This window comes from Anopheles aquasalis, chromosome 3 (genome assembly GCF_943734665.1).
Source record: "Anopheles aquasalis chromosome 3, idAnoAquaMG_Q_19, whole genome shotgun sequence".
Taxonomy (NCBI): Eukaryota; Metazoa; Arthropoda; class Insecta; order Diptera; family Culicidae; genus Anopheles; species Anopheles aquasalis.
Window position 1 is genome coordinate 33,698,733 of NC_064878.1, and position 13,958 is coordinate 33,712,690.

The following is a 13,958-nucleotide window of genomic DNA, read 5'->3' on the forward strand; positions in this document are numbered from 1 at the left end:
AATTAGCAAACAGGTAGTGATAACTTGGAGTTACTTAAAAGACTATGGCAACCCAAACTAACTGAGCTGCATAAGGTGTATCATTTGAACTTCGCGAAAAATCACATTTCCTTTCCCAAGAATGGAATTACTCGATCATTTTAGATTAAAAAAGATCAACCGTGATGGTTTAGATGACTTGCAATACTACTAGCTCGACGGAGGCATCCGTTGGCTTAAAGAAAAACAACAATGCAGTCTTAGGATTATATACACATGTTAGGATACTTTCGAATCATTATTGATGGTTCAGGACTTTGTTTTTAAACAATATAATGGTGCTACTCTCCTTTCACAACGCACAAAACATGGTTTTCTGATAAAAATACAGAAGTTATCGACTGGTCAACCCGTTTTCCGGATCTGAATCATAGAAATCCTTTAGCCGGCGATACATGAAGCGTAAACTCAAGCGTAAATATAAAATTAATTTACACTTGAACATGTTTACATGACCGGGTTGAGACGTGTAATCCGAATTACACTGAACTTTTATCGACTTTTGTGAGAAAAATAGGATCTTTTTTCCGAAGAAAAAGATTAAAAACGCTAGTAATGAACACTCACTATTAATGCAAACCACAAACAGGAAATGTAGTGGGGCAAATCGCTTGCAAACAGCGTTTACGCTAGGCTTTATGCTCCGTGGACCTATAATCTATTTACACCGTGTAAACGGCAAATGTAAACTTTTTGGCATTACATTCTGAGTTTATACGAGAGTTTACGCTTCATGTATCGCCGGCTTTTGGTATATGCTTACACGTCATAGCGCTGAGAGCAAATGAGTCAGCTAACGCTAATTGGTGCTATTTTTATTTCGCACCCTTTTTGAGTTGTCTTGGATGTTCCAAAAAACGGCTAAACCAAACAAAAAAAACTGATGCTAGTTTACTCCGTAACTGTTTTAGCACATGTAGCAGAAGACATTTGATTGAATCTTAATTACTCGTCTTTTTTAAAGAAAAAAAAACGGATGGAGCTATTTTAATTTCGCTGGGTGTAGGCCCCCCCACCTCGCGTTGAGTTACTGAGAGACCTTAAAATCGCTATTTTTATAGTTTTGATTATCACACACATCATATGCAGGAACGTAAATGAATGTATTAGTGATGGTTGTAAAAGTAAAAATCGATTAATTTATAGACAGTTATTCAGTAAAAATCGAGTGTGAAGGGCCTATATTTTAGGTTTACCCCTGAGACAGTTTCTACACACAGCCAAAATTTGGCGGCTAAAGTCAAAATTGTCGGCAAAAGTCAAAGGCTCCATATAAAAAAAATAATGGTGTGTGTAGGGACGCTTGAAAAGAAGAACTTCAGAAAAACTACAGAATCATCGCGAAATAACTTTAACACACCTGCAAACAGCTTTTTTTAAAATATAATATGCTTTAAGCTGATCGGCAGACACATAATGCTGCACTCCAGTGTAGGCCGTACCGTAGATGTAAATTTGTCTCCATCTGCCATTATTTTTTCCAAAATGTTGGAAAAATGAAGTTCTCTTTTTTTGACTTTAGCCGCCAAATTTTGGCTGTGTGTAGAAACTGTCTCACATTTCACCGTAAATACTATCTAAATAAACACCAATACGATCTAATCGTCTCAGCGATCACCTCACCCTCAAAAGCACCTTAATTTCAATTTCCAAACATATAATAAGCTATTGTTATCGAGCTCAACAGTGCGTGCAGCATGTTTCATTAATAAATAACTAGATAAAACAGAAACTCCAAAAAATGAAAATAAAAACGAATTGCAATGAACAGGTTCGATTTATTTACATAATATAATAATAATACTTAAATAAATAGTTGTCGCACAAGTAAAAACAACCGACAAACAAACAAGATCGTATATGTGCATTGTAGTGTAATTACTCTAACTAAAAAATAATTTATTATCTAGTCCCTGATACATTAATATCTTTGATTGCAAAGATATGCTAGGAGATATGTATTACGTTTTAGCTCAGAAATATGAGCGATAAAATAACATGATTGTTAAAAAACATAGTGCCATTCTTTTACAGTGACCGTACTGAAAAAAGGTAAGTGCTTTGATAATATAAGCATGGATTCATAGCTATTGTTCTTTTTCAGATTTTCCTGTTTGCTTTTCACGACCGATACCGGTTCTCTTCTTTATCCGAAACAGTATATAAAAAAATAAAACGCTAAAAATAATTTAGCACCGTTTGAACCGAGCACCATGAACATTTAATTAATATTTAAAGTTAATTTTGATTTGTTTTTTGTTTGAAATTGAATTGCTAACCAATTTTGAACATTTGTCCTAGAATTCTTCAAACCGCGCTTGTATTTAGTTGGCAAAAACACAAATTGTGCCAGATTAATATTTACGCATTCTGACTCAACCTTCTGGAACATGAACAATACACTTTACTAAATAAACTCGTTGCATTGTGTGAAATACCAGAGCAGTAGACCATGGAAAGTAGATACCAAATGTAATTAAGTTTTTCGCAATTACCTTAAAACTGCTGTTTGCTTATAGATGGGCTCACAGACCAAATTGAGCTTTCATCGACATGCCATACTGTTTTTTGTGTTAATTCAACACCTGTTTACATAAATCAGTTCACATCATAAGTGATACTGTACATCAACATATATTTATTCTTGCTTAATCATGTCTAGTTTTGTGCCTGAAAAAGAGCTTTCACGGGGAGCTCCATTTGGTGACAACGGGGTATTGGAAACCACTTGCAAAAATTGGCTAAATCGGTTCAAAGATGACCATTTTGACTTGAGTTGCAAGAAGCGTGGAAATCTACTCAAAAAAGTTTAGGACAATGAATTGTAGGTTCTTTTAGATGAGAATCATACGTAATCGAAAAAACTTGCCCAGTAGTTAGAAATTACTTAATCAACCATTTTCATATGCTTAAGAGCCACGGAAAAGTTCAAACAGTTGCAAAATGGGTACCGCATGAATTGAACGATATGAAGATGTAGGGACGCCGAAACAGATGCGAATTCTTGCTTGTTAGGCAAAAAAGAAAGTCCTTCCGGCTTCTTTTGGTGCCTTTCGATTAAAAGTGGCTACATTTTGAGCATCTAGAACGAATAAAATCGTTAATAGATCCCAGCCAACCATCATTTTCTACCGCAAGACCAAATCGCTTTGAACGCAAGACAATGTTGTGCGATTGGTTGGATCAGATGGGTGTCGTCTATTATAAGCTGTTGAAGTCTTTTGAAAGTTTTCAAAAACCAGCAAATAATCAAAATATAAAATACGTGCTTTGCATGAAACAAGGCCGATTTATGATCAAAGGCATGAGAGGTTGAGATCCCTGCACGAATCAAAATTGGTCCATATTTTTTTTAATTAAATAAACTGGGCGGTTGTACCTCCCCCCAGCTAATTAACTGGACCTGGGCCATTCCAAATATCACCACTTTTCGACGATCGGTCACGCGCTGGCCGAGCAGCACTTCGATTTGTATGAAGTTGTCGGAAAATGGCATGACGGGTGGTTTGTGTCGCTAAATGAACAATTCTTTTGGCATGGTATACACAAATTGCCCAGAAGATAGGAAAAATGTACAGCTAGCAAGAAAAAATACTCAGATTAACTTATTTTTTGGTTTTCTATTTTTTTAAATGTGATTTTGATTTTTTTTAAATGTGATTTTCGACAAAAAAACAGCAGTTTTAAGGTATGCCCCTGGTATTTGACTGATTCCATAGAAACAAATGGCATTATTTAATTCATTGTTGAAAAAAAAGATTAACCAAATGAATTGTTTGGTCGATGTAATTCTATGCGATTAGCATTTTTAATATACAATGTCCCCGCCGAATAAATGTCAAAACAACAAATAGCGATTGTCAAGCTTTGTGTTAAACTACGACACCATTACCTACCTCTTTGCTAAATGTAACTTGTGGTAGGTGCAGTTTTCTTTTGGCAGTTTCAACCGAAAAATTAGAACAGGCGGTTGAGGCGCGTTCTGCTCCACAGGGCGTAGTCTTCAAAAACAGTTCCGATTCGTCTAATGCCAGCATCGTATTGTTTGCCATGTGATACGGTGTGAAATTTAAAAGATTACCACTGCTACTAGTAGTGGTGGTCGGGCAAGCTATATCTACGGTGGAGTTGCGTAAATCATTTCCTAAATGATGTTTCTGCTGCTGTTGAGCCGTAATTTGAAGAGGGCGACGAAAAATCTCCAAAAGCAGAGTGTTGCCTTGAGTTTTAATCAAATTTAACACATCTTGCTCCGGCATAGTGACCACGTTATGTTTTTCAACAAATACCACATAATCGCCCGGTAAAATGCCAGCCTTTTCTGCCGACAGCCCTTGCTCAATCTTTTCCACTCTCGGAGGATGTGTCCAAACGATTGAAAACCCATAACCACGGTCACCGCTTCGAACCAATCGTTTTGTAATGGTAAAAGGTGTACGTCCTGCACAGTTAGTTGGTTTTCCAGAGCAAATAGAAGTTCGCCGCGGTGTTGTTGAAATAGGTAGACTACCGCTACTTTGAACCCCATCTGGAGAAGGATCTAACTCCAGAAAACGTAAAAATAGATTTTCATCTGCATCTCGCTGTTCGATAGCCTTTTTGCTAAGCTCTATTGAAGAATCTGCACAACACGCAGTAGATCCTATAGTCACGGTTCCCGTAGCTGAGGTTCCACTAGGAGCCGCAGCTATTGCACTACTGCTTACGTCTTCCATGCTGACAATTTCGTCCACACTCGATTGAGAAATTTCGCACATAATATCGCTTATTGGTGCACTAGGATTTGCCAGACAAGCCTGAGTTTGTAGTCGATAAGAACCGTATATTTCCTGATAACGAAAAAAAACAAAAAAATGTAATAAGTGATGATTTTTTTCCTGGGTAGTGCATTTTACCTTGCTGATAGCATTTTTCACTGGAAAACACATGCATCCTAGAAATTCGCTCCGTCTGAAAAGAGAATGATATTAATTATTAGAATAGGTTTGATCAGAATTTATCTGTAGCATTCATTTTAGTCTCAACAATCGTAACTACATTCCTCACTCGTTGATTTCTTTAATCCTTTATACACTGATAATTCTTCTGATCCATTTTGTTCAAATTTAGAATCATATGCCAACACAGAACTATATTCAGCAATATTATGCACAAAACATTTTATTTAGATACGGGGAAATCATTATCAGCCAGTGCTCATTATTATTTTTGAATTTTTTAAACTTTTTTATAGAGTCAATCACATTTTATGTGTCGATTCTCTCACAAAAATTTCCTATTCACGAATTCATCATAGCGTCATAGCTAAACACAATACAATATAAATATGATTTAATGAACAAATCGTTTAAAACTGTAGTCAAAAAGAAATTCAATAAGAAACCAATAGTGCACAAGTATGATTTCCCAACAAACAGTTATTATCATAGATATAAATAAAGCTAAAATTTGCTTAATAAAGCTAAAATTTCTATAAAACATAGCACTCCCTACTACAAAATTATATAGAATATTGAATATCTTGAAGTTTTTATCTCAAACCAGAATGCCATGTAATCACCAAATGTTGTCACATTTATGCTACTATCTTTTCAAATTCAAAATTTCCTATTCACGAATTCATCATAGCGTCATAGCTAAACACAATACAATATAAATATGATTTAATGAACAAATCGTTTAAAACTGTAGTCAAAAAGAAATTCAATAAGAAACCAATAGTGCACAAGTATGATTTCCCAACGAACAGTTATTATCATAGATATAAATAAAGCTAAAATTTGCTTAATAAAGCTAAAATTTCTATAAAACATAGCACTCCCTACTACAAAATTATATAGAATATTGAATATCTTGAAGTTTTTATCTCAAACCAGAATGCCATGTAATCACCAAATGTTGTCACATTTATGCTACTATCTTTTCATCAAAGAGTGACTATAAAAAAAATTCTCTTAGAACACTGGGGGTATTCGTTTATCTGCTCAATAATATGGTTTTTAAATTAACACATTTTGCTCTACAGAACGTTACATAAACGTAAAACTTGTACCTTCATCACTTTCATATCAACTAGCGCAGGCGCTTTTATTAACGTTCAATGATATTAGCGAGGATCTAGCGTACATAATACCTGTAACCTGCTGTAGGAGCAGGCAAGCTACCCTGGACCTCTTTCATTTCATTTGACAATGCTGTTATCGTTTACAAGGATACAAAATTTAATTCGATAAATATGAAAAACAGTTTGGCTGGAATCTTAAATGCAAATTTACATTTCAAAATCGAGCCAGCCGAACGCACACTTGCTCTTCAAAGCACACGCTCTCACTCGCTCTTGCAATCACACATCCAAGTTGACCGTCGGTGGCTAAGTCTTTTATGTCAGCGATGTATAACTTTGGCCTCGATTATTCTGTTTGCTCACCACTATATTGTTTTCATTTCGTTGAGCTTTCGATAAACAGTAATAAAAGCGGACACTAGCGTTGATTAAATCACATGGAAACTTGAGATGGAAAGTAATAGGGCTTGCCCCTAGCCCATTAAAACCAAAGTGTATCGCGTGCAACCAGCCACATAGACGTCAGCAACACTAGTACACTCCCAAAAAAAAGCATCATGCCTGAAACTACTGTCAATTTTCTCGTATACCGCAATAAGCTCATGCGCAGTGGCATTGTGAGAGGAATTGAGAAGTTAGATGAAATACCCAAAACGGAGCTCGTTTTCTCATTTTTGGCGTCTAGCCTCTAGATAATATACTAGTCAATTGTTCTGAAAAAACTATTCAGAGTAATATCCCGTGGATGTTATAGCACACGATAAGATTTGAATATGGACCGAACAATTCTTATCAAACCTCAACCCAGACATCGTCGGAAAGATGCATGCGTACTTACTTGCATTCACGATTCCGATGCCATACGGTCAATTGCACACGCCGCTCGTCGTTGGGTAATACGTCCAGGTAAAAACGCTGGTCAAAGTGAGGTCTGCTAGAATTTCTATGTACAGCGGTCCGTTGAAACACTTGCTCTACCTGAGTTGTTACAACCGAGTTTACCAAAGTCACTTTGACGTATGCATTTATGGTGTTGCATTCTAACGTACTGCCATTCGTGCGCTGCAGATCCGTACATCTAATGACTGTATAACGACAGGAAAGAGGTACTAAGTTAAAAAGAGATCGTATGTAAAATTCGTACATAGATTTTTGTTGTTAATGCTTAATTCTCAATCATTCATCTTACTACAGTCTGCAGAGCATAGTGCACTGTAATCAAAATATTTATAAAGCAACACAACAACGATGGCATACCATACACCACTCACCGTGTACGAGCAAACGGCCATACGCATCCAACCGAATATTGAGCTCGAGTGTCCCGCGAACTTGGAATTCAGTAAGGGCTGAACTTGATCGTCGTCTTTGTAGTGAGTCATTGTGCCCTACTTTCCGGGTTTCCGGAGTTGTTTCCGGAGAGTATCCCAAGCCTTTAGTACTTATCTCCAAAGTTTTTTTGGAGTTAAAGGAAACCGTTGGAGTAGAAGACCCTTGTAGATCAATTGATCTAATACGGGGGGTCACATTGGAAGAAGTTTCCTCTTGTCGAAACTGCAAATCGCTATTTACAACACTTTTCAATACGGTGCTAATAGGTGTTTCCAATAGTATCATTTGTTCCGTTTTTGAATGACTACAGAGCATCTGCGGTGTACAAGGACTTTCAGGCACGTTGGACAAGTTCTTGACAATGTTGTCAGAATGATCACTAAACGATGGGCAGCAGGTTGCCGCTGGAGCAGCATCGGTTTTATGTTTTCGCCTCACTGCCTTTTGGCGACGCAAATGACAAGCCGGAAACTCTAGGGGACTGCTTGCATCCATCCTTTTCAAGGATTTCCGTTCAAATTCTTCTGCAGTCTGCTGTTCAGAGGGGTTACAGTTGTTCGATTCTGGTGTTTTTATCTCGCGCTCGTTCACCTGACCGTTCTCTTCAACATTTGTCATTGCCTTCTTTGAGTCACGTTTTGACTGCTGTGGAAGTCGCTGCTCGAGCACGTACAAATCCGTGGCTGGATCATCAGCAGCTGTGTAGGTTGGTGAGGATCCTTTCGATTGTTTCGATTTATTGCTCAATGTACGCTTCGGGCGCGGTGTAACCGATTTCATGTCTTTCTTAGCACTTGCCAGAATAGCATCAATCATTTTTTCAAGCGTAATATCACCCATCTCAGAAGAATTAAAAGACAACTCATTTTCGTGCACTGTTTCAGGCACATATATATGGTTATTGTAAATTGTTTTGCTCACAGAAGAGGTTAGCTGAAAGTCCATCCCATTTATAGGCGTATGGTTATTACGCGAAGATAGGGGTGTGCAAGGAAATGGCAGCGATAACTGCACAGGAGGTCTGGCTATCTCCTCGTGGTTTTTTTCCAACTTTAATTTTTTGGACGCACCATCGTCTATTCTGTCGTGAAAATATCGACCAGGCTTATTAAAATCGGTTAAACCAACACCACGTAATGCTAAAAATGGAACGTTTTTCATGCCATATGGGGAGTATTCGACGTCAAACGATGGCAACGTGGTAGCGTATGTTTCTCGTGCAGTAGTGTTTCTGTAGCTACCACCTAGTTTTGGCTCCAGTATGCTAGATGCTGCGGCGGTGCGTTTCCTGCTTCTGACGGTCAGTTTCATCGATCGACAAGGGGTTGAGTTGGGTGTTATATTACTAACATCTCGTAGCACCATCGAGTAGGGTGAAGTCGACGTTCTAGCCGCTGCAAGTTGTGGTGTTGATGTAATGCATTCGTTCTCTTTATCGAATTGCGCATGGCAATGGACAATCATTCCAAGCGATCGTCGACCCTCTGTTTTGATGTTGGTTGCTGTTTCATTATCGACCTCACCGGACACAATCATCATCTGATCACTTAATGCACCGAGTGATTTCCGTGCAGGTTGTAGACGGGCACTATTGCTGTTCATTTCTGAACGTTTCGTAACGGTCCACTTCAACATGATCTGAAAACAAAACAATATGATAAAAGATAATGCTTACTGTTCAATTTTAACGTGTGTAAAAAAATGGACAATTTCTGGAAACTGTTAAAATAACTAAGACAGACAATCGAGTTTGGTAAATTTATCATGGAAAAAAAATACAAAATCTTATTTGAAAAAAATCTACGTCCATGCGAAGCTATCGACAAGGTGGTAGAGGCGATGGCGTTGGCGAAGCTGCATCGTCAAAGTGGCTGCGACCAATTCATCTTCTCCAAATGATTGAAGTACCTGGGCGTCATGATCGACGACGACGGTTCAACTTCAACAGCCACGTGGACTACGTATGCCAGAATGCGACAAAAGCGATCAACGCGCTTTTAAGGATCGTTCCGTATAGCTACGGGCCGCGCAGAAGTATTATACGACAACGTCTCGACGTTTATACTCAGGTATGGAGGACCTGTGTGGAGCTCAGCATTGGAGTCGTAAGCGAGCAACACCGCCTAACTTAACCGAACGTACCGACTCATTACCATGAGAGTCATAAGCGCGTACAGCAGCATATCGTCGGAGGCGACTTGCGTATGCGTACCATATCACGGCGGGTATGATACCTATTGGCATTATCCTGGATGAGGACCAGGATTGCAGCAGACGTAGGGGCACCAAAGGCGTACAGTGACTCGAATCCGAATTCGTACGGCTAACCCCACGCCAAACTAATTAACTTTTTCCTAGAAGGTGATATCAGTCATAACAAGTGATAGTTCCTCTACTCGAATCAATTGTCATAATTGCATACTGTGCATATAATTCGGCTGTATGAGCATGAGTTTGCGTCGCGTAGCTGGCGCGGGGTTAGCCGTACGAATTCGGATTCGAGTCACTGTACATGAAGAGGCCAGAAGAGAGTCGATAGTCAGGTAGCAGAGCCAATAGAACCAAGCGAAGGAGGGTCGGTGGACTCGCCGCAGTCTGTGGAAATGACATCGACAATGGCAGTTTCCCCTCCAAATCTAAATGCACGATTACATTACCGCTCCTCCAGACGACAGGTGAAGAGGTGAAACAGGTGAAGTCCAAAGTGTGTTAACTATAACAGGTGAAGTCATAGCACTTCTCTCGCCGCCATATTGGATTTTCGATTTCCTTCAGGAGCTGTCAAATACATGTTTACCAAAACGACAGAAAGCGTTTGGTGATACGAAGGATATCCAGAAATTTTCAATGACTTTGTCAGATACAGTATCGCTTTTGCTCGTTTAAATGATTCATACTCATTGTTTTCAACAAACGACCGAGTGATCGATCACTTACGGGGATCCGTGGGGCACCGTTTCCAGGGAGTATCATCCGCCGGTAGCGTCCAAATCATCAGTGCTGTCTCGCGAAGGGATTGGAAACTTGACCTTTTACACTTTTAGAATCAGAATTCTTGAAAACTTGGAAAACTTGAACCTTCGAAACAGATTTCTTACTCCTCAAATCAAAAACAGCATCTCTGATTTCAACCAAAACAATCTTTTAGGAGCCTACACGACCTGTCCGTTTTTTTCATTCATTTTTCTAATCTTCGCGAGGGATTGTTCGGGTTGACTTCACCTGGTTAATTGACACATCTTGGTGAAGTCATAGCAATTTGACATAAAGCACCAAACGTTAAATAACTGTCAGCTGTTTACGTTCATCACCAACCAACGTGCGTTTGAATCCGGTAAAGTTCAATGGTTTTATCAGGCATATTAGGTACTTTTGCCTGTTTAAATGATACATTTCCTAAATTTAGATCAAACGAGCAGTTCCTTGAACTCGAACTTGGATTTTTTACTTCTCAAAGCGAATACAGCGTCTCCAACGCAACCAAAACAAGGGCACGAACTGTCAGTTTTTCTCATTCGTTCTAATCGTCGCGAGCGATTTTGTTCGGGATGACTTCACCTGTTTCCTATATACACTTTGGCTAGCGGGACAAATCTATCAGAACTCTCAGCCAAACGTCATTCGGTACATACACGGTATGCGGGCAACTGGGTTGCCAGCTAATTTCAAAATCTTCAAGAGCACTTTCAAAACATAAGTTTCTACACGAGTTAGAGAGTCTCTCGCGTTGATTTGTATGGAGCGCAGATCTCTCAATCTATCAAAACGCAGGTCTCTCGCGACTAGCGCTGTAGTGTGGAGGAGCGGTTACACACATTCTCTTCGAGTGGAACGCAAGTGATTTTGAGAGTGTGATGTAACATCAATACATCAGCAGCTGAAATAACATTTCTAAACCATATTACCTAGTACAAAAGAATATTAGGTAAAAAACCGATATCTGCATCACTACTAAATTACATAATTTTTGTGGTTTTAACTGATATCTAAGTGGCTAGATAACCTATCAAATGTGCAGGAAACTTAAACATATCTTGCAGGGGGTAGGGGAGTTATTACATACCAAATACATCCCTTCTATTCCAGATAGCTCCTCCCCCTTCCAGATAGCTAAATATTTAACCTCTGAGATTAAGCATTTTTTTAGATGTAGATATTAGTTTTTTACCCAATATTGATATTTTATGCTAAACATATTTCAAGGTTCTTCGAAGTTCTACTTCTCGTTTAAGTTACGATGTATTCAAGTTAAATGAAGTATCTTGAAAGAATGCGCAAAACCGGCGTTACTGTTATGGTAACCGTGGCTCTTGTCCAGAAGGGTTTCCGCTTATCACCGTATTGTGAATACTGATAGTCGAAGCCAATGCACCAAATGTACAGATAACACAGTGCCTTGTCACCTTTTTTTGATGGTCCAGCTGGGCAATGTTAAAAAATGATACATACAGTTGTGTTCAAAATAATAGCAGTGCCAAACCACCCTGTGAAGGAAGGATCATTATTCAAGTATGCGTTGCTTATTTCATCAATCGATCTTGTGGGTATTTAGTGATGGGATCACTGATAAGACAGACATACCATTTGGACCAACAAAATCGCAATTTGTTGAATTTTTTTGCTAAAATTTGCAGAAACGCCTGTTTTGCGCTGTTCAAAATAATAGCAGTGGGAAACGATTCTAAGTTGTTTTGATTGTTATTTTGTATTTGCATCAATCGATGAATATGTAAAAAACAGAAAATGAACAAAAGGCAACACTTTTTTATTTTTACAGCAGTAATATGGGACTCACTAACTATTGTTCTGTAGAGAATCGGAAAATGATTAAAAAAAAAATGGAAAAGTAAGAAAAATCGTACCAGCAGATTCAAGAATGACTGGGGTGATCTGCCAAGATGATCAGCAATGATTTGAAATGGAAAGTGGAGGCAGAAACTAGTGGCCAGAAACGATGCACGTAAACTAACCAAACGATAGGCATATCGCGACATACAACATCGATTTTTAAAATAATTAGGGATGCATAGGAATTGTTTTTGGGGCAGTAAAGGTTAGACAACAATTAATGCAGACTTATTAGTACGCACGTAGTCCCCGTAAAGTACCATTGTTGACGAATCGACATGTTGCAAACCGTCTTAAGTTTGCAAAAATCCACGTTGACTGGTCCAAGGAAAAATGACGCAATGTTTTGTGATCTCACTAATCCAAAGTAGTGTTGGTTTGATCAAAATACCATCGTCAGTACGTAAGACGTCCATTTGCCACAGAATACCGACCACAGTATACGGTAAGGACAATGAAACATGAGGGAGCCAATATGATGGTATGGGATGTTTTTTCTGCTATATTGCTAGGCCATTTTATCGTATACCAGGCATCACAGACCATCATGGCAGAAATGCCATTAAAATTATGATTTCAACAGGATAATGATCTTAAATATACAAGTAAGCGCGTAAAAGCGTGGATTCAGCCGAAGCAAAGCCGATGAAAATGGAAGTTTTGGTCAGTAATTCGTAAATCGTGGGCTGCGATCCCTGTCCCTCGTTGTCAAAGACATGCGAGCTCTATGCCTCAGCGATACGCCTGTGTAATCAAGAATAAAGGCTATACTATAATGTATGGAAATGGAAAAAACAATACCAGTGCAACGGAACCTATTTTTCTTTTCAAATTTCATATTCTCGAATGAAAGTACTAGGAATGGTGAAACACTGCTATTTTTTATAACAGCTACTTTTCAGTTATTTTAAAATTGCCCTTAGTAATGGGTTGATTTTAAAAAGTAAACTATGCATTCTTGTTTAATTTTTGTCACTTTTTATGTAGAAAAAAAAAACAAATTTCGAATAGATGAATGAATAACCATTATATGTAACTTTTTAACCTATGAATCACCCACTGCTATTATTTTGAATACAACTGTATAACTCATAAATTGTTGATCGTAGTTTTTTACCTATTGTTAAAGATTCTCCAGCTATCTCTAGCAATTAGCACACTTGCACTAAGCAAATTGTATGCTGGAAAGCAAACCCATCACTGAACATAATATTGTTAAAGTCTAGCGTAATCTCAAAATGTAATGCCAAAAGGATAGATCAAAAAGTTTATAGGTCCGCGGAACGTGAAACCAAGCGTAAAAGCATGCGTAAACCGAATACCAACATCGAACCCCCTATAATTATCTCAAACATTTAGCAGTAACGAACATCGAATCGTTCCATGTTGTATAACGTGAAACAATCTTACATAGCATTAGCTGCCAATTCGAATATAAACGCAGAAGGTCAATGAATAATTTATGTCTTCTATTAAATATAAAACATCTGTCATGAAACGCATCTTTCATTATAGAGCACATTGCCCTTCCTTTAGCTAATATAAGCTTCACTGTTTAAAATGTGGTTGATAAATAAACTTACGGTACTCGCCATCGTTTTTATTTTTCCCTTTGGTTAGTCTGCTGTCACATTAAAAGATCACAAAACGAGACAGGCGAAAGTTTGATCTTATC

The 13,958-nt window shown here is 38.3% G+C and overlaps 1 protein-coding gene across 1 annotated transcript in view; it reads right to left on the minus strand.

Annotated features, from left to right (window-relative positions):
- Positions 1 to 13,958, minus strand: part of LOC126575807 (uncharacterized) — an 80,317-nt gene that overhangs the window by 48,117 nt on the left and 18,242 nt on the right. The window contains exons 2-5 of the mRNA XM_050236696.1: positions 7,375 to 9,073; positions 6,942 to 7,188; positions 4,935 to 4,989; positions 3,936 to 4,868 (exon numbers count right to left, since the gene is read on the minus strand). Of these exons, the coding sequence (XP_050092653.1) occupies positions 3,936 to 4,868; positions 4,935 to 4,989; positions 6,942 to 7,188; positions 7,375 to 9,070 (2,931 nt within the window). The 5' untranslated portion in view covers positions 9,071 to 9,073. The remainder of the gene's footprint in view (positions 1 to 3,935; positions 4,869 to 4,934; positions 4,990 to 6,941; positions 7,189 to 7,374; positions 9,074 to 13,958) is intronic.